The 26,893-nt window shown below is 37.6% G+C and overlaps 1 protein-coding gene across 1 annotated transcript; it reads left to right on the forward strand.

Moving 5' to 3' along the window:
• Window positions 1-14,718: 14,718 nt before the first annotated feature.
• Window positions 14,719-15,678, forward strand: MC2R (melanocortin 2 receptor). The gene has a single exon (XM_031552828.2). It carries the CDS (start codon window positions 14,719-14,721, stop codon window positions 15,676-15,678), a length of 960 nt encoding a protein of 319 aa, XP_031408688.1.
• The last annotated feature ends 11,215 nt before the right edge of the window (window positions 15,679-26,893 follow it).

The raw sequence follows: 26,893 nt of genomic DNA on the forward strand, positions 1-26,893 counted from the left end.
ATTGCTACACACCACTGAGAAGAGTTTGGTCTTATCCATTTGCCTCTCACCTCCCTCTAGATATTTATAAACTTTTGTAAAATCCCTTCTCATTCTTCTTTTCCCCAGGCTGAACAGACCCAAGTTACTCAGCCTTTCCTCATATGGGAGATGCTCCAGGCCCTTTATTATCTTTGGCCCTCCGCTGGACTCCTAGGAGATCCCTGTCATTTTTGATACTGGGGAGACTAGAACTGGACACAGTAGTCTAAATGTAGCCTCACTGGGGCAGAGCAGAGAGGGAGGATCACCTCCATTTACCTGCTGGCCACGCTCTTTTTAAGAAGCTTTCAGATTCCTTGTCCTACCTACAGAGAGAACATGAAGGTACAGAATTTATTTAGTGATTTGGACATACACTTTTAGAATGAGAAATAAATTGTCAAATATAATAACATTAAGTTTCAAATCAATAAATCATGTTGTATTAATAGTGATCTCATGCAGTTACTGTGAAGTTTATGAGTTTCTAGAAAATAACTGTACTAACTGAACTGTGGCGTGAAAGCTCAACTTGTCAGTAGCAAACTAAAATAGAAGGTCAAAAGACCATCTACTAATGTGAAACATATTTTTGCTAACCTTAGTGCGCTACATATTTTACAATTAAGCAGTAAAGCACAGCTTTCCCATCAACCAATAAAAGATAAAAAAGCAAACTATCTCAGAGAAGATTTAAGGTCAAAAGCTAACCCGACACATGCAACAGTCTGTCATCATTAGCAATGCTTATCAAGGTCAAGGAAAGTATGCCTACCTTGCAGTTCTGGAAGTGTGGAATGCAAAGTCCTAGATATTTCCTTTTTAATTAATGTATCAGTTCTTCTTAAATTTTAAAAACTATTTGGCAAAAAAAAAAAAAAAAAACAACTAAATTATATGCATCTTGAAGGCTTTCTTGAGTTTAAGTTCATAAGATACCAAATATCTTCAAGACATTTCCTATGTCCACATATTTTTAACAAGTATAATAATCCCAATCTACATACAAATATAATTTATGTAAATGTACTGTAAAATAAAGTATAAGTTTATTTCTTAAAGGCAATTTTATCAGTAAAGACAGCTCTCACTGAAGCTACTATAAAACCAATTATTTTGTTGTCAGTACTCAAAACAAATATTAGTAAGAGAAACAAACTATAATGTGCAGGATTTTTATGATTGTTGGGTTTGCTTGGTTTTTTTTTTCCAAATGAAAGAATCATGGAAATGAAGTGACAAGCTTGTTAACAGGAATTCTTTGTTATCAATCACAGTGTACGCTTTTCAAAGGTGAAAATAATTACAGTTACTCTGATAGTGGATAATTATATGGAAATCAATTATGAAATGCCTCTTCTAGGTTCTCTTTGTTTAGCATTTCCCCCAAAAAGTCCATAAAGGAAGAAAGGAGGAAAAATAAATGGTAATTAGGAGTGAAAAAAAGGGAAGGTGATCCTAGACAGCTAATTACCCTTAAAATATGCTCCTTTTGACTACTCTTATTAGCACTTTTGAAGAAATCAGTATACTTTTTCCAAGATGACTAAATATACTCCTAATATACTATTGACTTAATATACTGAACTTCATAGAAAATGTTTCAGTCATCTTAGATTCCTGTATCTGAGGAATTGTGTCTGAACATTCCACTCCACGTGAAAACTGCCTTTCAGGGCAAAAGGACTTGAGGCTGCTGGTTCCTGACTTTGTCCTCATCAAGCAAGAGCACGTGATCAAGGTATTCTCTATCTTCTTTTCCTCTCACTCCAGTACGCAGTGCAACCACTTAGTGCAAGAAAATTACACCAACTACCTCCACTGTTCCTTCATGTGCTTATAACTAAAGACAAATCAATCTTCCCATTGCTTTGGCACCATAACTGTACATTTACACTCAAGAGCATTCAGCTGTGTGCAACTAGGAACCAAGTAAGAAATGATGACTGGAGGAAGAAGTACACACATGCTGCACCTTGGATTTTATTTAACTCAAGTTCATCCAAAAAAATTCTCAACTGGCATTTAAGTACTATGTGAGTTATCATCACACGTCATATTTCAGCATGAAAAATAAAACATGCTAACATCTAAAAAATTGGTTGAGTTTTTCCTGTTGAAAATTTCTTTGAACATATGGCCCTGCCCTGGGGATAAATTCATTATTTGTGTACCGTTAGACATTCCCTAAATCTTAATTTTATACTATATTTGTCAAGTCACTGAAAAAGAACAAGTAATATCTTTGAACAAATATTAGATTATTAATAATAAAATTGCAAGTATTCACAAATTCTTGACTTGCAAAGACAACTAGGCCTTAATATGCTTCAGAAAAATCTCTGCAAATATCTTTTCTAGCAATCTATCCTCAAAACAATTGTCATTTCCTTTTTATTGATAGCATAGCATAATAGATGTTCTAGGGGAACTGTTAGGTCAGGGCTTGAACTGATGACTGAACACCTGGTGAAAAGGTGTGTCTAGCCCAGAGAGCACAGACACACTGTTTGCACCTGTGCTCCCCACTTGACGAGAAGGGGTGGACCCAGGGTGGAGCCATGCTGGGTTCTTATAAGAATCAGGCACTGAATAGGGAGCATCTCTTGGATCTAGGCTGCTTTGTGAGAGGGAGTGCTCTATGGCTAGAGGTCCCCTTCACTAGTTGGGTGAGTTTTAGTTTGTGTTCTGCGTGTGGTTTTTAGCCTACCTGTGAGTACTTTACTGGGTACCATCAAAAACCTACTTGAAGAAATTTTGGTTCTTTATAAGTAGAACAGTTGCCTTTTCTGTAATGCTCTAAGAGATAAATTTCTTTGCCTGGCTTACCAAGTGTGGTACAGGATGCTATAGTTGGTCTCTTCCCCGTCTTCTTCATGGATAAAATATGTATAATGTGGAAGCAGTGTTCACGTCTCTTTTGGTGAATCTAGAGTTCTAGTTCTCATGTGCTCCTCTTCTAAACAAACTTTAGTGTTGATGGCTTCCCTTGAAAGCTTGATTTATTTATGGAGTTACTAATTGCTATAATTTCTTATCTGTTTGTCTCTTCCCCTGTTGTGAAAGCATTCTATTTTCCCACATGCTCTTCAGAATTGAAACTGCAGTGAGAATGTGCATGTAATGAGTATTAATCTGGCTATGGTTTTGCATGCATAGAACTTGTAAAATTTCTGTGAGATTACTTTCAGGTGATAACAGCTTTCTATAATTACTTTGTATTGTTAGTCTTTGAGCTAGAACTGTTTACTGACTTCATGGCTCAACAGATAGAAATAATATGCTTTAGATAATATGGTAACAGATTATTTTTTTTTTTAACTTATGATATGTAATTCTAGCTGTATTTATTGTAATTTGTCATAGTACACTTGTTTTACACGGTAATGTTTCTTTGGGAGCATAGTGGAAAAACTCCTGGCCCCTCTTTGACATGTTCTTTCAACTTGCATATTGGCCCATCACAAGACATATTTAATGTTAGAAAAAATTGCTCTAAAATCATATTGCATTGTGATTGTGTAGGTGGTTTGTGATCATTTATTTCTCAACTCTGAAATTCTGTAGATTTGACTCCCTCTCCATACGCTCATAGTACCATCCAGAGTCAATATCTGAATACAAGCCTTACTAGTTCTTGCCATTTGGACATGCAAGAATGTTAACAGTGAGCTTAACCACAGATCTCTGCTGTATAGTAGAGAGCCTGTACAGCCAAGTCAAAAAGGCAATAAATCCAGATCAATCTTCTTATTCCTGCAGGTTTGTATTTTATGTACCTCCTGAAGGCTGGAAGTATTGTGAGCTGCAGGTAGAACTGAAGGAACAATGTTGTCCCTTGTGCACCCATGGACCCAGCCCTATTGAGCAGGTAGAATAGTATCTGAACATAGATGCATCGATAAGTAATAGAAGATTGTTAATTTAATGTAATCTGAAGACATCTCTAAGGGCTTTTTTCTACTTTTCTCAATATCTTTATGATAATTTAATGATTATAGAGTAAATCACGTTCCCAGTTCTTTTTAATAACCTGGGAAGTCACCAGAATCCAATTAAATAAATGCACCACTCTTTGTTCACAGTAAGTAGCTTCTGATTATTTAAGTTTAAATAAAAAATAAAACTTGAGGTTTTTGTACTGTACGTGACCCTAAATGTCATTATTATGACTTCTGACTCTTCACTTTCAAAGCAGACTTGATCCACTACACCTGATGGTATCAGCTTTTCTGTGCATGCAGTACACTGTTAGATTGTATATTGAACTTGTGGACTAGAAAAGAAACTTGCAGCACAAGAAGAGATGAGGAGTTTCCACAATTATCTTCCAAGGCACTAATGAGCATCTTCAGGTCAGTTCTTTCAGTGCAGAGAACTTCCGTCTGTAAGGGGATGAGGGCCACCTGACACAACATAGTATGAGTGCCCTTGAAGTTGGCCCTTAATAGCAAGCAGCAAAGGTATACTTTAAAGGGGGCTATTCAAATGATGAGCAAGCCAGGAAAAAGGTACAGCAAGAGATGTTCAGTTCTCCTGTTAAACACTTTTGCTGACTGTGTCCTATTCTTCCAAGCCACACATGCTTTCACTAATAGTTATCTTTGTGGACAGTGGGTTCAACTAGCCAAGGGAAAAGGAACTTAGAAAACAAAGATGAAAATTGCCTTGAGGGTGGTGAAGAGCAAGGCTCTTTTTTCCTCTTTAGAAATCCAGATGATGTCAGACTATAATGAATATACGTTGTTTGCTTTTTTTCTTTCTTAGGCTCCCTCCTCCTGAATGTGTTGCTAAATGTTTTCACCTCCAATTAGTAAGGGCCGGGGTTTTGCTCAACTCACACTGGAGCTGTCAGACTTCTGGTTACCGACAGTTTGAGTTTTCAGCAGTCCTGCACAGGCATGGACGAAATACTCAGTTTCTTAGCTCCCAATTCACCCTTTCTGTAGTAGGTTTGAGCTTTTGTTTGGTTCTGTGGTAGCAATCAAATTTTCTCAGTTTATACTGTAGAGAATATGATTCTGCTTTTCAACATCGTCTTCTAATTTCTAGATAATGAATCCAAATGGGGAGTCTGTCTTTAAGTCAATCTTCTTTTTCCTTAAGTTATTCTTTCCCACCTGTTTGTTTCTGTAACAGGGTCTGCCAACTTCCCATTAAATACTATTAAAGCTCTACAGATTTCTTTCTTCAGAACCTGAACTACTGTTCTCTATGATGATATCTTAATTTTGTCCAAATTAGTACAGTTGGACATTGGTGCTTTTGAGTTTTTCTCTCTCATGAACTTGACAGGTCTGCAGCCAGTTGTGTCTTTGGTAAAGGTCTTAAATTGAAAAACAAAGACGGTGACAATCTTCCTGATAGGCAGTAAACATCCTGTGACATCTCAATCAATTACCAGAGTGTTTAGCCACCATTTATAATACAGAACATGGACTGTTTGTGAATAAACTTGATTTGCAGTCTCACAAATATTAGTAGGGGAGCTTATAAATATCAGGAGGAGGGGAAAAGTTAATCTGCTCAAACATGGAATGTTTTCCTTTTGACTTGTGCATCTTTTATTTCTTTTTCCTCATAAGCATTCTCAGAGAAAGTGGATGATTGATTTTAAAATGACCCTAATTCAAGGTTATGCCAATGAGACAACTGTCTTTATCTTTTGATTTAGATGTTCTAATCTTTCCTTTACGTAAAGACTGTGTTGGCTTCATTGCCTTTATAAGCAATCTTGCTTCCAGCATTATCTGCACGCTGGCTCACACGTTGTTTCACCAGCAGGTAAGTGGCAGTTTAATAAATCTATCTAGAACTCAGAAAGCCAGCTTGGAGAAGGTAGTGAAAGATGCAATGATATTTGTATAATGAAATTCCAAATTTCTAATGATTCTTTAAATCTTTCATTTCATAGTCATTCTTCTGTAACAAAATTTCAGCGGGAGTTTTATGTTACCTCTTTCAAGAAGCTTGAGTAGTTTCCTCTTTAGGACCTGAAGAAGTACGATAGGTAAGATTCAATTGAAATGCTTCTTCTGGATACTGCTGCCACTGCTTTAACTCAGTTTTATCACTTTGTCAGCCAGAGGTCACGCATCTTTCTAAATGGTCATCAGTGAGGCTTCTGGGTCTGTGCAGGGAGTGTAGTTCCTGCCAGGTATGGCTTTGTTACATTCACTCTGCGGCAGTAAGACTGAATTTGTAATATAAATATTGAGTAACTCCATCAATCTACTAGATATTGTTAAAGATTTTCAGCAGTATAGCTGACATAAGAATATGTGTTTGAGGCACTCTTAACTACTAAAATTCTTAGTTATTTAACCCCAAGTCATTCTGCAGCGTATAGCCAAGACAGAGTATAGATGATATCTGTCCTTGAAGGAGCTGACTACAAGGAAAATCTAGGCAGAGTACATGTATATATTTAACACACACTATTGCAGATACTTGAGCAGAATATACAGAATAAACAGAACAATGCTGCATGCGCGCATGTGCAGTTCTGTGCAGGAACAGAAATATTTGTTATTAAATATTAGGACCACTTCCATGATCCTAGTGCGGGAAAAAGAATACCTAATATGGGACATTTTCATACACTTTCTAAATCTTTCCAGAAGTGAGTTCAGAAGACAGTACTCCATTTTTGATGAGACTTTGACTACTTCTATCTGTAAGAGGATTCCAGCACACAGACTGAAGTTTTGTGGCCTTTCCTCCAAAGCAATCAGATTTCTATGGGCTTGCAGAATTTGGGATTGATTCTTCTCATATTTGTTTTCCTGTCTGTTACTTTTCCCTCCCAGATCCTTGGTCATGAAGACAGTTCTGAAAAACAGCATCTTCAAGAGGTGTCTTTTTCACCCTGCCCTCATCCAGAGAAAGTAAACATCTATCAAATTTATTTCTAATCGTTCTTTTTGCTATTTTTACTTTTTAATGTAAATATCTCAGTGGCAAGATACAAAGCACACTGGTATTTTTAGTTAGCTCCCAGGAAATAAGCTAGTCTCTTCCATATATTTTCTTTCAGTAAGACGCACGTGGGTTTATAAGATATAGTGCATTCATGGCTGTTAATGCACTAGATCTACATCCTTGGTTTCTGTCATTTAAAATTAGAAAAAGAATTCCTAGTAGTTCCACCTATTTTAAATATTGCTTTAATTGCAGCTACTGCAGTATTCAAAGCTGGAGAAAAAGATGGATGGCTCTTTATTAAAAAAAAAAAAACCACCTAGGGCAGCTCTTAGAGTGGAAACACAGATCTTCTCTTTCAAGAAATGGTTAATGTATCTCTGTATAGGAGATTTCCTTGGCGCTTGTTGATAACATCTGTGATGGCACTATTACTGGCAAACTTGATGATTTACTGGAAAGAATAAGAACAGAGCTTTGGCCTCAGAAATGTCAGTTGAAGGCCTCTTGATTGATTCTTACAATAATCCCACAGAACTATTTGTCCACTACTCAAATTCACTATTTTTCATTCCTTGTAGATAGTTATATGTATGCTTAAAATTAATTCATGCTGGAGGTAAGTATGAAAGAATAGTGTAGTATAAGCAGTCTGAATCACAGTAACCAATGCTTCCAAAAAAATCAGTTGCTGTTTGTCATTGTCTTGTTACCAAGTCAGTCCAGTGGCTCAGTATTCGTGTACTGAAGTTAAGGATTTAAGACCCAGGACTCAAGTACATCTCTTCCAAAGCAATTAGTTACATCAGGAATATTAGGGTGTTATTCCTTAGGTAGGCTGTCTTGCTACAAACTATAAAGGACTTGTCAATTTTTTTCACAACTTTAAAAAGGGAACAGCAGCATGATGGAGTGTGAGTCTCCATGCATTTCCAAAAAAAGAGACTGTCATGATCACATCTATTGTCTAGCTGCGAAGGTGGGGAAAATCTTCACTGAATTTAATTCCCTTCTCTTACAGCTATGTCTCAAATAACTTATGTTTCCATCCCAAGGGTGTAGCATGTTGTCTTCAGTGGTGAGAAACACAAAAACACAAATATATTTCCTCTCTGATATTGCCAAGATTTTAAACATGTTGAGAACTCAGTCCATCTTTTCTACATTGTTTTCACTTTTCTGACTTTCATCATCTCTGAAGTACCCAGGGTTTGCACGATGTTTTTGAACTGAAGCTGTTCTAGCATTGTATGGAGATGAGTAGCCCTGGCTAATACAGTTTCTGTGTAGCCTGAATGTTTTCTTTTTCTTTTTCTTTTTTTTCTTTTTTTTTTTTTTGTTGAAAACAAAATCATGGCATGCTGTACATACCTAAGCTTAAATATGAATGAGGATATCCAAGTTTCTTGAAGTGACATTTCTCCTTATTCCTAAAATAAACCTCTGGCATGTTCTCTTGAAGGTGATTTTATGGGAAAATGATGTGGCAGTAAGAAATATTTCTTTTACATTTTCTTCATCTCTATACTTTATAAAACCTTCAGAATGTCCAGTTTCTGATACAGTATGAAAATTTGTCTATACTATATCTAAAGTCAGGAAAATATATATAGAATTCTGTTCAATGTATGCATGTATATCTGACACTTAAAATGTCAGCAAGAGTGATTTCCAACCAGATTTCACTTTAGAAGCTTTGCTTATAATGAAGTCAGAGTTACAACTGTGTAAGAAACATTTTGCTAATAATTAGTCCGGTTGGTGTTTGCGTGGCTTTAGGTTCAATAATATTTTTTCTGTATTTAGTTTGCATATGTTTTCCTTTTATTGTATTGTTGGTGCCTTTTATGTCTAGCAGTGTAAAACTTCTGTGAAAGTACTAGACGTGAAAATTGTGTGAGACATATTCCTTATTCTGAAGCAGTAAATTTCCAAGACTTAGAGCAGCAAACATCTTTATATACGTTTGCTATATTTAGGACTGATGCTAGTCCATGAAATTGCAGTTAGGCTACATAGCATTGTATAGCATTCTGGACTTGTGGAAAAATTGGAAGAGCAGTAATCAGCCATTAATATCTGACTAACTCTGGTTTGTTGAACACTAGAGGGAGATCAAAGCAAAAGAATAAATGACTAGTAGACTGTAGATTGTAGTTACTAATTCAGTTTGTTCATAAAACTTCAACTGATAAAATGAAACTGCAGGTATGGTATTATCCTAATTTTTCACTATTTTTTTTCTCATGCCTTTGTTTGATATTGTTTTACCTGAAATGTGATTTTTAAAGAATAATGAAAACCTGATAAGGGAAAGGACTGTGCTTATATCAATATTTCAGTGAATGAACTGTGTGAAATTTTTTCATATGAGACATGTACTTTGAGGCGAAGACTAAGATTTCAGCAGCTGAAAAATGAAACAATAAACACAGTCCATCTGTCTTACTGTTTTCTAAATACTCAGTACTTTGTTTTGGTACAAGCCTGCAGCAATAAGCAGAGGAAACTTGTTTATCTGCAGGACTTCCATCAGTGTGTAAGCAACTGAGACTGATCACATTCAGGGTGGGATAGAACCCTTTCACAGTCATAACTGCTGTTTTATTCAGTGTTTGCTGAACAAAGTTAGTAATAAAAAATGTGCCTCTTAAGATGCAGATTTTTGATAACTTTATTTTACGCAAATCTAAAAAGTGCACACTTTCTTACCCTCTCAATTGCTGATGGGAAATGCCAAGGCTTTTCATAGAATTCCCAGAGGAATGGCCCTTAGGGCATTTAATAGTTTCCTGAGAGGAAGGCTCTGGCTTATCTGGCTCTAGCAGAGAAGGAACATTGGCATCCAAGCTTCAAAACTAAGGAATTATTCATGCTGCAATTTGTACAGAGACTGCTATGCTCTTAAGGATGAGCTGGGTGGAAACAGGACTGTGTTGGTACTTGTTATTGCAGTGAAGAGCTCACAGTGGGTTAGGTTGTCCTGTATAAACTGTTGCCATGCTCCTACTGCACTGCCTGCCAGCCACTTGTACAAGCATATTGTTGGTATTTAGGGGGGAAAAAAGAGTTTCTACAGGCTCAGAGGATGTGATAGAAATGAGAGGAAGGAGATGCATAGATGGGAAGGGAGAAGTGGAACTTGGGCTCTCAGCACAGCAAGCTGCTACAGCGGCTCAGGGCTTGCTGTGAGACCATAGCCACTCTTAAGAATACCAGGCAGCTCTCCTCCACGCAGAAAACAGTAGTATCCATCTAATATTAATAGCAAGACTAGGGACCCACTTACAAATTGTCTTGTTTAGTGTCACATCTAGGGGAGACAGGTGACTTTTAGCTGAGGCACCACATCTCTGAGACTGGCACTCAGGGGAGCGGCTATGCTGTGCAAATTCATCTGTTGCAGTGACTTAACGTTTTTAAGAACTATGTAGTTAGATCCCAAATTTGTCTTTAGTTTTATGTGCTCTTATTCACTTACTTCTTGCTTGAGTAAAGCCCACCTGGTAGGTAAAATAAGTGCCCACCAGAATGTGCAGGGAACTTCTTGTCCTCATAGATCATCTTCTGATAACAGGTCTAGTCCTTTTCATCACCATGAAAGCCAGTGATCTAATGAATGCGAGGAGAAATCATTTGTATTTGTTTTACAACTTTATAAACTAACTAACTCAATGTTTTTAAGTGACATGCTTCCTTCATAAATGCCTTGTACATCTGGAAAAGCTGGAAAAAAAGAAAAAAATATTTTTTTCAAATCGGGTTGGATGCAAAATCCTGATCACTCGAAGAGGAGTCACTGGGAGTGTACAACGCTCTCATCCATGTACATGTGTGTGACCAGTGCTGTCACCTTTCAGAAAAAGGTTATTCTCGGCTGCATCAGGCAGCATAATCAGTCACGCTTTTCAACCAACCACCTCCACAGAGGTGGTGGTTCTAGTCTGACCAAGGAGAACCTTGTTGCTATTACTGCTAACCACACCAATTGATTTAATGTTTTGAAACTGAAGGAAGGGCTTTATTTATTTACTTAATAACTGCTTATCCAACTAAAAAAAAAAAAATGTATCAAGTGCAGACCTGACTACTCCCAGACCTTGCAGGTACTAAGTCGCTGAATTTCCAATGCGTGGAAAATTGATTTTTTGTTATCAATACGCACTGGGTATGCAGGAAAGAATTATGCATTTTGTCCAAGGCTAATCCTGCTCAGTGTAGAGGCCCCTCAACATCTACTAGGACTTTCTCAGCATGGCTGCAGGCAGATATACTGTTGTTGCACCTTAGCTGTGCAATATGCATGGTGCCAACATACTTTGTCAGTGTCAGAGTGTTGTAAAGAAACAAACCATAATCACAGTGAATGAATATAATTGACAAATAATCCAAATTACATTTCTTTCCTATGTTTCCACACTAATGTCTGTATACTTCCCAGTCCTGGCTTGCTGTTTTCCCTGCTTTGTCTTGCTTTAAAAAACTACAGACTGAATGGAAATTGCTGATAATATTACAAATGTATGCATTTTAGCAACTTCACTATTTTTGCCAGCTCATTTCCCATTATGCCAGATCAGGAGACTGCCTCTTTTTATATAAATAATGTTTCAGAACATCCAAACTGACTGAGTTGTTGACTTCTCCCTCCAGGACCTAATTTAAACGTGTGAAGGAAAATGCCCAAGGTTTTTTGTTGGATTTGTGATACTTACTATTAAATCTGAAAATGTGTTTCAAACAAAGTTTTTTGGTGTTTTGTTGTTGCTTATTTCTCTTTAATGATTTCTCTTTAATGCTTTCTGCTACAGGCAAAATTTTTATTAGACTGCATAACCTCAAGAAAAGGAAAAGCCAAGTAGTTCAGCCACTGATGGGAGGGGAGGGGGGATAGATTGAAGTATAACGCAAAGTTTTATTCCTAAATTGCTGTGTCCTGTTTTTAACAATCCTGACACATGAGCACTGGTTGTTAAAAGTTGTTTTTTGCAGGCACATGCAAAAGATAAATCTCAGATCAACTGGAGGCGTGCTGATTAATGATATTGATCTTTTATCTGGACAGTACAATGATGAAGCAGGTGGATGCAGTACTGACAGTGGAGAGGAAGTGTGTTGCATCCAGTCTCTGTCTGGTAGTGCAGCCAACACAAGAGGGTAAATTTTTTTTTCAGCTGATGGCCATTTATAGCTTTGTGCAAAATGGCCTTGGCTTTAATTTCAGTGGGTAGTCAGTGGAACTATAATTCCAAGTACCAAGGTATTCTTGTGTCTTCCTTCTGTGGAAACTATTAACTTTAAGGACACACTGAGATTATGGATCATGTTCAAAAGAGCTTTACACTCCATACGTAGCCTGTCTATCCTGTGCTGCTCATAAGCATTGAACTACTTTGTGCATGCTCTCTGGTCATCCTATAGCTGCAAAAGAATCCTGTAAATGTAGGATTACAGCAAAGGTATGATCACAATATGCATTGTGTAGGTAAAGCAGTCTATTTACAACCTGTGTACAACAGGATATGTACATAGAAACTTCTGTCTGGGAAGTCTCAGACAAAAACTGTGAGACTGCATTGAAGCTTCAGAACAGGAATAATTGGGAACATCTTTCATGGAATCCTAATAATAAAGTCTTCAGTAGCCATATATACATATTGAAATGAGAATCTCTGAAATAAGAATGTCTTTTTTTGGTTGTTAATTGTCCGAAAACAACATTAAGTGATACAACATTACCATTCATTTCTATAACTGCTAAGAATCCGTTACAAGATCTCAGCACTAATCAAGTTGTAAATTTAAGCATATTTATATTCTGTAAAAGAATACATAAATGTATTATGTCATGCCATTTATAAAACTGCTTTCAGCGAAAGAGCCATTATGTTTATTTATGTTTATCAAGGGAATAAGTTTAGCAGTATGAGTGTACCAACAAAGCAACAGTACTGATAAAGAGTTGTGAAAGAACAGGGATGTAACAAAGACTTTTTTTTCCAACTCATTATCATGTTTAAATCCCATTTAAACAAGGCTTCGGAGTGTCCTTGTTGACTTTCTATTAAGAGTGAAAATTAGGTTATGAAACAGATCATTAGATGAGAAATCGTAAACTTAACCAGGACAGTAGCTCTAAGTGAGAATAGGAAAAACATACCACTACAAAGACATTGGTGAATCTCTTGCATATGTTAACGGATGCTGATCTAACTGTCCAGATGTGCTGCAGTGCAATTCAGTTCTTTCATTCAATTACAGAGCTTTTTTTTGTTCCCTGATAGGTATGGGAGCTGTCTTGAATGTTTTCTTTTAAAGGAGCTGATAGCTTCTTTCAGTTGAGCTCATGTTCTCCGGTTGGTCCAGTTTTCAGCACATTTCACCACAAGTAGTACCTTACTGGCAATCTCAGCAGATGATAATAGCAAATCCAGATCAGAAACCTGTTATCACTTGATATGTGGCCAAACACATTTGAGCTGAATGCTCAAAATGCATTAGATCTAATCACATTCAAGCAGAGGTTCAGCTATGCCATTTACAGGCAGCCACCAACACTTAAGGAAGACTTGTATAAAAAGTAATTAAAACTTCTGAATTCTTCTTTTGAAACAATACTAAAGAGCATCATAGCATTTAATAAACCTGACTAGGAACAAATGCCCAAGTGCATTTCAAGACATATTGGTATGAAAGTGCCAAAGAACTAAAGGCTGTTTTGAACTTAAAAACAGGAGAATATTTCAGTTCTTAAAAAAAGGAACATTCCAAATAGCAACTGCATTTGTACTTCACAAATGGAGCTATTAAAATTACAAGAAAAAGTGTGCCTTATTCTCTATGGGTAATATCTGAGCCAAATTAATATCACATGCATTTACACCTTAATAAATAACTTAAAAAGCCTAATCCTTTGGAAAGATTTCTATAGGCTTTCATATAATTTAGATCAGGATAATTACAGAGAAAGAAAAAAAATAATTTCAATGCAGAAACAAAACATTTGATCTTTTAGATAGTTGTAAAATAAAGCCAAAAAAAGATTTTGCTTTGGATCTTAAAAATATGTTTAAATCAAGGGAATGTTTCAATTTGCCTGAAAAGGCAGTTTGGCACTAGTATCTAACATAACTCTGAAAAAAATCAATATTTACAATGTTCACATCTAAATTAAGAGCATTTTTTTATTTCAACATCAACAGTGTGGTGGTAAATATGCTACTGTTCTGGACAACAGCTTATCTTGGCATTTGTTTCGTCCATGTCTAATAATGCTATAAATCTTGTGAGAAATGCCAGATTTTCCCAAAGCAAACAGCTGGGCCAGTAGAGACTGCCAAATTCTTGAAGTCTGTGAAATTGTTTCAATAAGCATGGGATGTTCATTGGTAAAGAAAACTATATTTTTTTTTAAACTTCCCTGAAGCTAACAGAGAATTTACACCTTATTTTCCTCTCAGGCACCGTGGAGCTTGGAGCTGCTCTTCTTTTATCCAAAGCAGCTTAACTTCACTCCAGCGATATATATTCATTCAATTGCGAAAGGTGGTACTTCAAATGTTTGCTTTTTTTGGCATGCAACAATTTTCTTCCTGATATTTATTTTTCTATATGTTCTATTGCAGGAGAAATTCAAAACATTTCAGTTAAGGCTTCAAATTGTTCCAGATGAAGGAGAAAGCCTTCAGCAAAAGGATGGTCTGACTGACAGGTCAGCTTCAGAGTAAAGCCAAGCCTGAGAAACAGGAATACAGAGGCTTTCCAAGAGCAGAAGCAATGAGCACTGAGATACCTTCCAACCTAATCAAACATGCAGGGCAGACAAGCATTCCATCTCTTGAAAATATAACAGATTTTTCCTTAAATATCACTGACTGCAACCAGGTCGTTGTGCCAGAGGAAGTCTTTTTCACTGTTGCTGCTGCTGGCATACTAGAAAATCTACTTGTCCTTGTTGCTGTCATCAGAAATAAGAATTTGCACTTGCCCATGTACTTCTTCATTTGTAGCTTAGCCATTTCAGACATGTTAGGCAGCTTGTACAAAACTCTGGAGAATATCTTTATTATCTTGTGCAAAATGGGGTACCTGACACGTCGTGGGGACTTTGAGAAAAAGCTGGATGATGCCATGGATTCCATGTTCATTCTGTCTTTACTGGGGTCCATTTTCAGCTTGCTAGCTATTGCAGCAGACAGATACATCACTATCTTCTATGCTTTGCGGTACCATAATATAATGACAGTACGAAGGGCTTTGGTCATCTTGGCAATCATTTGGACATTCTGTGCTGGCAGTAGCATTGCCATTGCTCTCTTCTCCCATGAAATAGCTACAGTCATTCCCTTCACCATCCTGTTTCCTTTAATGATGTTTTTTATACTCTGTCTCTATATCCATATGTTCCTCCTGGCTCGATCTCATGCTAAAAAGATTGCCTCGCTGCCAACTGGTGCAGTCCATCAGAGAACTAACATGAAAGGAGCCATTACACTGACTATTTTCCTTGGAGTCTTCCTTTGCTGTTGGGCCCCCTTTGTTCTTCACATCCTTTTAGCAAGGTTTTGCCCACACAACCCTTACTGTGCCTGCTACATGTCCATTTTCCATGTGAATGGGACCCTCATAATGTGCAATGCAATCATCGATCCTATGATTTTTGCATTCCGAAGCCCAGAATTACGGAGTACATTTAAGAAGATGTTCTGCTGTGCGAGGCACAACTGGAACTGGTAGAAATTAAATGAAGGTCAATATTACAGAAGCGCACCCAGTGCAACATCAGTTTGCAGAGTTAAAAATACTAAAGCAAAATAATACTACACTTGCAGGTCATTGCCAATGATTTTCAGAGAGCTGTAAAAGAATAAGTATGAGCAAAGTATTCAGACAAGTCTTTGTCAACTAAACCTCCAGAAATATTACTGATTAAGTGAATTCTACTGATAATTTTCATGCAATAGTCTAAAAATAACTGCATCAACTATCTGTTATCATTTCAGAAAAACTTAAATGTAAATCTTCTGCAGCAAGTCTTGTGTTCCCCCAGAAAAGAGTTAATACAGTAATTTCAATTTAAAATGTATACTACTTTAAAATTATGTTGTTTAAATCACAAATAAATGAATAATTATTTGAAAACTCCACACTTACATAGAAGTCTGTAATAAAGCAGAAAATATGAACACGTGTTTGTAATTCGCTGGCAATGTTCACTCATTACTTTGTTCTTCAACATTAAAATCTTGCCGTTAGTAATTTTCAAGTGTCAAAAATAACTTTTGGAGCATGAGTCCAAGCAGAGTTATTTTGGTTTAAAAGCTATTTTCAGTGACTAAAGAGTTTTTCCCAACATAGAGATGTTATGGCAGCACAGATTATAGGCTTTCAATTTTAAAACCCCAAAGTCAGATCTGGATCAGCAAAGGGAATTGCTGATTTTGCCAGCTCCTCATTTAAATTCCATAGGCCAGTTTATTTTAATAAAATAATAGGCTTCAGAGAAAGTAAAAGAACTCTGATATAGCATTAATTTTCTAAACATGACAAACACAACAAGGAATTAAAAAAATAAAATACCAGACAGAAAATTGAAAGATCTCCAAGGAATTCAGTCATCTGATAAGGGATCAGCTTGCCAGTTTGGAAGAATGCTACAAAACAGATTGCTATTTACAATATCCTAGTGAGAAATTTTTGAATTATCCCTGTCAAAATAATACAACACTTAGTAAGGCAGAATAGTTTTCACCTCAAAATATCCTGAAGCAGTCTGGAGCGTATGGTGAATTAACCTCACGGTAATTCCACACAGAGTTGTTCAGCTGTGCCAGAGAAAAAAGATTTAGTAAAATACAGACATGAAACTGGGGGAGCCAAGGCATGGCTAGAACAAGAGGAGAGGAAAAGAGAAAATCCATTCATGCACAAATAGAAGATCTTTTCTATTGCGTCTGTCAAAACACAATAAGAAAAACACATATTTTAAGATATATGGAATATGGACAAAAGTGTAAGTATTCAGAAGAACTTAGGATTACAGATAAAGATGTAAGAAAGGAAGCAATAAATCTGAAAGTCTCTACAGAACTAAACAAAGAAAATAAATGAGAAAAAATGAGTTGGTGAATGTCAAAATGATAAAACATTTTGGAAAGAAAATCATGATATAGACCTTTTATTATGTCTGCAACACATGAAATATATATAAAATGCAGTTCCTTCAAAACTTTGTTTTCCATCCTCTTCCCTACTAAAGAAATAGATAAGAGCGCTAAGTACCCTCCATCATGTTAGAAGTCACTGCATCTCCTAAGTCCACTCTAACTATATATTCACAAAGCCTCCGTGTTCAGACTGTGGTCTTCAAATGTAAATTTTAGTAAAATATGTGCAATATATATACATATAACTTCTAAACATGAAGAAGTAATAATTAAAGAAAACACTATACATTTATCACTGTAAAGAGGAAGGAACATTCCAGACTGATTCATATCATAATCCAATTGTAAAATATTTTATTGAAATCCTGTATGAAGTCCTTCAAGTAGGACCACTCATTTTGTGGAGTCTGTGGTAGTTAGGAATAAGACAAATGTGACAGCATGGAATGGGGAGGACAGGCTTACAGTTTTAGCAAGCTCTGTATGGTGCCAGCCAACACATACTGGTTTCTTCTATCGCACCAGAATGTGGATAGGGTGGCTTTGCCTGCAGGAAAGAAGATAACTTGGATCCTCACCTAGACAGGTCTCAGGACCCAGCTGGCATCAGCCTTTCTTGCAGCATCCCGAGGCCCAGAGGAGAGAGAAAGATAAAATGTAGGCTATGGACCTCAGGATACAGAGCCCTTTCTGTCCAGCTTTCATTCCCATGCTACCGACACTTTGCTTTGCAACAAAGACCTGGGTTTCTCTTCACTGCCTGATCCTGTATAGTTGTGAGAAAGGCCAGAAGCAAGGAATTTGAACAAGGGGCCATACCCAACATCATTCCAGCCCACCAGGCTGCCCTTTCAGATTCCCAGTCACCCTGACTCTCCCCGTCTCAAGGCATAGCAGGTAGCAGCAGCTGTGGTCTGAAGACCTTTCCTGCAGCCCTCCTACAGTCGTGTTGGACACAAAATTCTCGCTTCTTTATATAAAATCCTAACATTTAAGAAAAGACTTGAGATACAAAATCACTTCTGCAAACACATCTTTCATCCCATTCCTCTTGGCTGTACATCAAGGGCTGAACAAACTGGCCTCCAGTAACCCAGCAACTATCTGCCTCTTGCCATCTCCACCCTTCACAGCCCCATCTCCAAGCCTGGAGTGACTTTTAATCTGCAGAATACGGAGTAGCTACCTGGGTTGGAAAGTAGATGAGCTCTCAACACATCCTGCCAGAAAAATGTCTTTCACTGTCCTTTCTGCCCCACACAGTTGCTCTTAATCTAAAAGATGGAGTAATAATAGCCTTGCATTTCAGAAACACCAGTGCTATGAAAAAAATAAATTGTTACCTACTGGGACACCTGCATGTAGATTACTGCCCAGTATGATTTTTTTTTCTATCCATCTTGTTAAAATAACGAGTCAGCACTTTCACAGCAAATATTTGGCAGGTTTTATCCCACATAGCTCATTTTGACCTGGAAGTACTACAGCAGATATTGACATTGGATCTCAGATCCAAGTATTGTTAGGAATGTTTCCACGTACTGTGACCAGAAACTAACTGCGTTTTCTTTGTAGCCTACCTGGTATAACCTGAGCAACACTTAATCTTATGGCTTGAGGTTTTGTCTTCAAACTGGTTGTAGATACAGGATGGCTGTTACTGTTAGATGTCTAATACCCAGATTGCCAGAAAAATGAGAAGAAAGCTGTTACATAAGCGGATCTAAGACAAAGCATAGGGAGAACAGGTTGTAAACTGTAGGAAAACTACTTTTGTTCCTCATTTGTAATATGTCCAAGACAACGGAACATTCCATATGAATTTGTAAGAAATGCAGATCCTATGCATTTTTGTACAGCTGAAATCTGCAGAAGAATCTCAAGCTGAGCCTAAATTTGTATAAAATAGTATAAAATAAAAAAAAAAATCAACTGCCAAAAGTTATGTAAAGATCAGAAGACACTTGTAAGAATTTCTTTTTCAGTTTGCTCTAATTTTGTTGATATCAAGCATTCTGAAAAGATTTTATTTCTGGGGAGGCAGAATCAGAAACAACAAAATATTCTTGAATTAAAAAACTTCTTAGGTAGATTTTCCTTTTTAAGTGTATCAGCAATTTACTGCATGTCAGCATAGAGCTACATCTCCTTATATTATTTCTTGATTGGCTGTAAATCTGGCCTGCATTTTATCAGTGGAACAGTTTCCAAGCAAATAAGCTTTTTATTAATATTAATTATTACACATATTAATATCTCCATATACTTCCCTTTGTTGCTCTTCGAACAGATTCTTAAAGCCATGATTTGTGAAGCCTTCATTGTCTTGTACAGAAGTTACTCTAGTTATATGATTTTCCTTCATCTGACCAGCATTAAATTACAAGTGTTTGGGAGTCAGAATTGTACTTTAACTTTGGGAGAAATAAGTATATCTTGGATCTCACTGGAAACTAATAAGCCTGAGTAGAACAACAACGGCGCCTGGAAGATCCAGTCCTTTCAAAATCACAGGCGACACTGCAATCACTGTTTCATTTGGAAGAGCCCAGAGAACTTCTCATGCCTGTGGCTACAAAACTTACCCTAGTCACTTATTGCAAAAACCAAAGAAGAAAACCTCCTCCTCTGCTTCTGTTTTTGAACTGAACTTTATGTTCAGGAACAAAGTGAACAAATCTGATAAAGGCACCGAGGGGAATTAATTCCACTGAAGCAGTTGGCATGCCAGTGAGAGACAGACTTGCACAGCAGTTGAATTTTGTTCACAGAAGAGCAAGACATAGTTTAACAACTGCAAGAAAATTCCTGCATCCTTATGACCCTGCACAAGACTTCCAGCAAAATGATTTGAACTCCTACTAGCTGAACAAAATTGCAGTTTTTCAAAAATATTCAAGTACCTGAAAAAGAAGCTTGCCTTCAAGTGCAGTACACCATCAGAAGGTAATAATATTTATTTATAATATTTGTTTTTAATAAGTATTATGACTTTTCTTTTCTTTTCTGAAATCCCAAGCAAGATACTTAACATGCAGTCAGCTAAAACTACAGACAGGAAGAAAACGATAAAAGGGATCCTAAAGTATTTATTTTGAGAACTAATATTGCTTGTAATTGTACTAAATTGAAGTTATGTTGATAAACCTACTAACATTGTTGGTTTTCTGGATTTGGCTTAGTCTCAGAAGCTTGGAAATGACTTTTTCAGTTTTACATATTCAGATTTCAGACTAATGGTTTTTTTTAAAGTCTTTTTGAGTTAGATTTTAACTAAACTCTTCAAATGATACAGTTATTCAAACAATCTATTCCCCTAAAAGGAACAGCGCCCGTTCTTTAATTCACTCCAGGTAATTATAGAAGATATCCATCTATGAAGATATTCCATGTTCACCATTTAACAGTGCTTTGATAGCACTTTGAAGCTTCAGGCTTTGTTTGAAGCATCACTTTTACAGAAGATGCAGTGCTATTGTGAGCTTCTGATTCAAAAAGAATGGCTTGCAGCATACTTCTGGAGAAATGAGCAGGACTATTTAAGAAAATTTTCATATCCACTTGAAAGCAGCTTTCTTATGCCAGTAAACCCTCTCAAATTACTGCTATAAGACAAAAATTATATTTTTCAACAGTCACATTGTATAATGAGTGACCATTAGCTTTTAAGTAATTGCAGCTAAACCAGCAGAAGAACAAATGCCTAGTAATTAAAATTATTATTTTTTTCCTATATATTTATATATATAATAAGACCATTAGACGGGTTTGTCATACCAGCTTTCATTGTTTTAGCAGTTCCTTCACACTATCATTTTTCACAACTTTAGCCCATCAAATGTTTTGCCTGGACTTTGTACACGCTATCTCAATAAACAAAGAGCTTCTCAGAAACCATCTGCTAATGGGAGAATGCAACTTTACAGCAATTTTACATCCTCTAACACCTTGACTGAGGATGAAGGAGACAAAGAACATAAGTAAGGTGGATATTTCTTGTGACAATTTTGCTGCAATGTCAGACATATGATCTATGTAGACAAGCAAATAAGTCTTTTATCAATACTGGTGTACAGAAAGGTTTCCAGAACAAAAAGGCAGGCCTTTTTCCCAACCACTCAGGCTGAGGACCCTATGTCAGCCCAAGGATGTCAGCCCTTGCCCCAGCAAGGCCCTCACTAGCCAGACCTACATCCCAGCCTGGCATGGCCCAGCTTTGTCCACAGAAAATTCACTCCAGTACATGAGTCTGGGTTTGCTTATTGCTCCTGGCCAGCCTGCTCCTGGGGGATGAAGAGACTAGGCCTGGCTGCCAAGGTTTTCCCAAGGGAACCCGGGGGAGCCTCCAGCTCCCACAGGGCCCTGTCTTTAAGTTCTTAGTTACAATAAGGTATGTAAATGCATAACTAATATGCATTTACAAATCTTGCCTGCCCAAACCTCATCCACTCTACCACACTTAGTTTTGCAACATGCAGCAGACCCCACACATGAGCTACAACTACAAAGGAGGCTTTGCACAGGGCATGAGAGTATTCAGCTCCTCAGGGAGCAATGGTGCCATGTCAGGGTTACACCAAGTAGCTCAATACAGTTTCTAAAGACAAGGAGCATCTCCTCAGCCCCTTTGAAATCCTGTCACAAAGGTTATCCTGCTTAATTTCCCATTTCTGAAAACTTGTTCCCAGTATTTGGTTGCAATGAAAGATTTGAGTAGATGTGTTCCAAACTGGTTTCCCAGTTTCAGACTTTCAGTAGCTACTCATTTTCAGAATTAATCAATATTACGCACCATGCTAAATATTTGAGTTTTCACTTGAATTTTAAAGGATGATTTACAGATTCTACTTCTGCTTCATTCATGTACTGGTTCAACCTCACATTTCCATTTACTTGAGAAATGAAACCACAGCCAAGCAGTTTGGGTAATCACATCATCTGATTTGACAGCTAAATCTGTCTTAACTGCCAGCTTGTGCAATGACGAAGAAAGAAAAAAGCCCTTCATCCTGGCATGGGGCAGCCCATGTCAGAGGGCAAGCCAAGGGGAACTGATGGAGGCCTTTGGTCTCTCATCTGTGCTTAGCTTCATCTCAGATCACAGCAGAGCTTTCAGCAGAGGAGGAAATTTGGATGAAAGGCAGTTGCTGGCTCCTGGATGATAAGGCAGATGAAAGAAATGAAGTCTTGTAAGTGAGAGATGACTGGTTAATAAGAGGTTGAAATTGGCAGTGCTTCCTATTGGAGGCGTTGGCACTACAGGTTGTTAGAAGTCTGGGAAAAGGCCCAAGGAATAGAGCAATTAAGGAATAATCCTTCTTTAAAATAATAAAGTTAAACAAACTAAATCAATTGTTAAATATTTTTTTTGTACATAAGATCTTGAGTGACGGCTTTGTCTAGAGTATCAGAAGCACTGGGAGCATGACAAAGCTTGTTGGTTAGAGAGGACTCTAGTGTCTGGACTCTCAGGTTGGAATTGTTATCAGCAAAGTTAGGATCAGAGTAGGAGGGAAGAAGGCACTGCTGAGATCCTGATATGAAGAAAGAATTTCTGGGATGGCGTAGGACAGCGTGGAACAGTGAAATAAATGGGTAAAGAGGACATACTCATCTTGCAGTGCCTGGGAACAACCAGGCACAAGTACAGAAAAGCAGCTTTGCAGAAAAGGATCTGGAGGTCTTGCCCTCGCCTTAAAGAAGGCCAATTGGGCTGCATCAGGTATATTAATGCCAGCAGGTCAAGAGAGGTGATCCTTCCCCACTATCTAGCACAGCTGAGGCCACACTTGAAATGCTGTGTCCAGTTCTGGACTGCCCAGTACAAGAGAGACATAAGAAATACTAGAGAGAGCCCAACAAAGTGCCATGAAGATAACGAAGGGCCTGGAGCATCTGCCCTATGAGGATAGGATTGTTCAGGTTAGAGAAGAAAAGGCTTAGGTGGAGGTCATATCAGTGTGTATAAATATCTGAAGGTGGGTGCAAAGAGGATGGAACCTCATTTCAGTGGTGCCCAATGACAGAACGAGAGGCAAAAGGTACAAATTGAAACATGAGAGCTTGCACAGAGAGTTTTGGAATTTTCCTCCTTCAAGTATTCAGAAGCCACCTGGACACGGTCCTGAGCAACCTGCTCTGGGTGATTCCACCTGAGCTGAGGGGTTGGTGAAATGAAAATTAGCATGAAAATGCTAATATAGACTGACAAATCACAGACAATGATGTTTTGCTTCAGTCTACACATAAGCTTTCATTTGATTATCTGACCTGAAAACACTGGAAAAGACTAAAACATCTCCTCTCATCATAGTTTATGAGAGTATGTGTTGCAGATACACAAAGCTTTGTGCGCTGAGTTCCATCTGCCAGCTTTCTGATGGTGAAAAGCGAGGGAAAACTCTTACTGTTGGAAGGCAATCTGAGTTAAACTAAGAGGTGATAATAAAATGCCTTCAGAGGTTACTAGTGCCTTTTTAGCATGAAATAGTCTGAACACCCAAGAAAAACACTTCATACTGAAATTGCATAGCAGTAGCTTCTTAGAATAATCCATAACATTTGCCTACAAGTATTCTCAAAATGGTCCACATATTTATTGTTTATTTAACTGTTGGTCAAGTTCAAACTGTAATATTTTTGGAACTGACATGAGCCTTGATGTGACAAAGGCACAGTTTTCTGACAATTCTCAAGCAAGACATAGAGGAAGGGCATAGCCTGACATAGCTTGTGAGCCAGTTGTTCATACCTTGCATATTGGTGCCAAAGCTGCAGTACAACACAGCAAAAAGAGAACTTGCCTCAGAAATTCCATTTAAAAGGTGACTGATAGGAAAAACTATCCTGGTGATCATCAATTGAACTGCTGCCAAGGAGGAGTGACAGCACTGGTGGCAGCAACTGAAAAGAGTGGCAAGACTGAACTGATTCACCCAGATGTATCATGCTGTGGGCTCCTTTGAATGTCCACAAAAGGAGTTGAAGTATTCATGAGTATCTTCACAGACTAACAGATAGCTATTCTTTATATTGTTTTCTTCATAAGAATTTTTTCAACTTAGCCACAGAAGCTTTCAGTATCAGTCTTGTTCCATTTGATTTAGTGACCAAAGAAGACATAGAGTGCATTTCCTGTGTTATCTATTTGGATATTTCCCTGTCAGTCTTCAAAAGGCACTTGGATAATGCACTTAATTTTCTTAACATTTGGTTAACCCTGAAGTGGTCAGGTAGTTGGATTTGACGGACTTTTAGGTCCCTGTCAATTTCTATTCTATTCAACAAATAAGTATCAAAGGGGCTCACCAGCAAGTCTGAACTATGCATCTATTAAATAAGACCAAAATCCAGCCTCATGAGAGGTAGTTTAAACATCAGGTGATTATGTTCATAGTCTGTCAAAAGACAATGACAGCTTTTTACAAGAATGATTCCTCTAAATTCTTCTCCAGGAACCACAGAATGTGACAAGATCCTCAGAAGCAAAATAGGTTAACTCCTTTCTCCAGGCTGTCTTCTCTTTTATGTGCACAGGGAGTGGATGGAGACAATTAAGCTGTATTCCCAACATGCTCTGTGCAAATTCAGAGCTTGGTAGCATGTGTTTGGCCTATGCAAACTGCAGAACATGAATCATTCAGAAAAGAGCATGAAGAAAGTACTATATATTTGCAGCTCCCACTTGCAAGCTCACCTGCAAAACAAGTTTCCTCCTGATAGCAAGATCAATCTGGTTTTGAACCAGTTATTTTTGTAGAAAGTCATTCTGAATTACACTTAGCCTGAAATGGAGAATTTCTCCCCTAGAAAAGTCAGATAAACTTAACTACTGAATGATCTCATGTTGCCTGCAGTTAGATTCTAAAACCACAGTACCTCAGCTTAAGGGTTTGGAAAATGTTTTCCTGAAAGAAAGTGATAGAAAATGAAGAGGAAACAAAAGTTCTGATTTAAGTAAGTCTGTGCTCCTAGCCCTCCTGGCTATCTTGATGACAAAGCCTTCCCCACAGGAATAAGCTGGCAATGTTATGAAATAAATGCCTGAGAATAAGAGTCAGAAATGGCATCTGGAGGTTCAGAAGTGCATCTGTTCTGTTAATGGTACCTTCAGATCAGTATTTTTGCGTCACAGATGAAGCTATGTGGAAAATAAAGTGTTGGTTTTAAATCAGTTTAATTGTTCTCATGCTAATTTCCATCTGAGAAACTTTTTTGGGGGGGTGGGTGGGGGGCACTGGTGAATCTCTTCAGTAAATACCTTCTCAGTTCTGCTTAATAACTCTTGGAAAATCATAATTAAGCAGTTTTGTGCACCTGATCAGTTACCAAGTTTTCCTTAGCAGTCTGCATAAAAGGTACCCAAAGCACAGCTTTATTCATGCAACAGAACAACAGCCAGTAGAAGAGGTTGTAGGAGAGAAATTAGGAATCTGGGGTTTGCTAGCGCCTGCAGCTTGTGGGGTGATGCCCAGAATGTTCTGAATGTGGAAAAGTACAGGTGAATGAATGCTCTCTGAAATGCAAAAACTTCTGCAGCAAAGCATGGCAGCTAGAATTACAGTGTGGGTGACACAGAGCAATAGCAAAGGAGTTGCCTGCAAATGTCATTTTGGAGAAAGAAAAGGCAAAGGAACCAGCTGAATCATATTAGTAGTTCTTTCTAGCAACAGTAGAACAAGTGGTAAAATCATGAAGAAAAAAAAATGTCAATCGCTTCTGTGCAAAGACCACGTGCACTGTAGAATTATTACTTTGCACAGCATCCTTATAACATTCAAGTAATAAGAAATGAGATTAGACTAGAGATAGAATACAAGAAATTAAAGTTATAACAGCATATAATTCAGTAGAAGTAATAGATTATATTAATTCTAACATTTATGCTTAAAACCTAGCAATCTATGAATTACCTGAAATGCACACTTACTTTCAAGATGCTTGGCTTTTGAAGAATGTTCTGTAATATACTGTAGTTTTTCTTCTCTGTAATTCCTTTTATCCCTCAGCATTAGGGACATCTTGCTGCCCTTTAAAAATCACTTTTTCAAAAATCATAATGTGCATTTTCAATTCCTGCTCTTTTCTGCTAAATCCCCACTCCTTTTCTCATGGCCAACTCACCACTTTTTTCACTGCAAGGTGAAGCCTTAGTACCACTCTTTTAGAGTAGCTACCAAAGAGTACTTTTTATATGGCATTACCCAAGTTATTGCAAGAATATCAGCTAGCAGAAAGGTCTCTATTATTCAACTGTGAGAAATGCATTGAGGTATGTGGAGGCCATATTTTGATCATGTGGAGAAAATGTTCTCACACCAGGGGTAAAAGCTCCCCCCTGCTTTCCTCCATAATAGCCAAGGTTGGTCAGACTAATGGTAGTATCTGAGCCCCATAACAAGGAACAGCTGCAAAATAGTTTATCCCATCCTCACCATTGTGACTCCAAGGAGCTATGTACTACCAACACCTGTACCCAGCAGATCTCCAGGAAAAAAAGAAAGAGAGAAAAAAAAAAACCTGTTATTTAAGCGAATTAGTGCATAAAATCTAAAGACAAGATTATGATTAGCTGGACAGGAAAGAATATATTAGAATATCTCCCAAAATGCAGATAGCTAGCTTCTATTTCTGAGGGTAGGTGAGAACCAAGAGGCGAGACATAGGCTGATGCTCCAGAGGGTGAGGAAAGCAACTTTGAGTAAAAACCCAGAGTTCATTCCTCAGGATGAACATCAGAAAAGAATGTAAAGGTAGAAAAATCTTCCCTAAAACAAACATAGCAG

The sequence above is a fragment of the Meleagris gallopavo genome, chromosome 3 (genome assembly GCF_905368555.1).
Source record: "Meleagris gallopavo chromosome 3, MGAL_WU_HG_1.1, whole genome shotgun sequence".
NCBI classification, from domain to species: domain Eukaryota; kingdom Metazoa; phylum Chordata; class Aves; order Galliformes; family Phasianidae; genus Meleagris; species Meleagris gallopavo.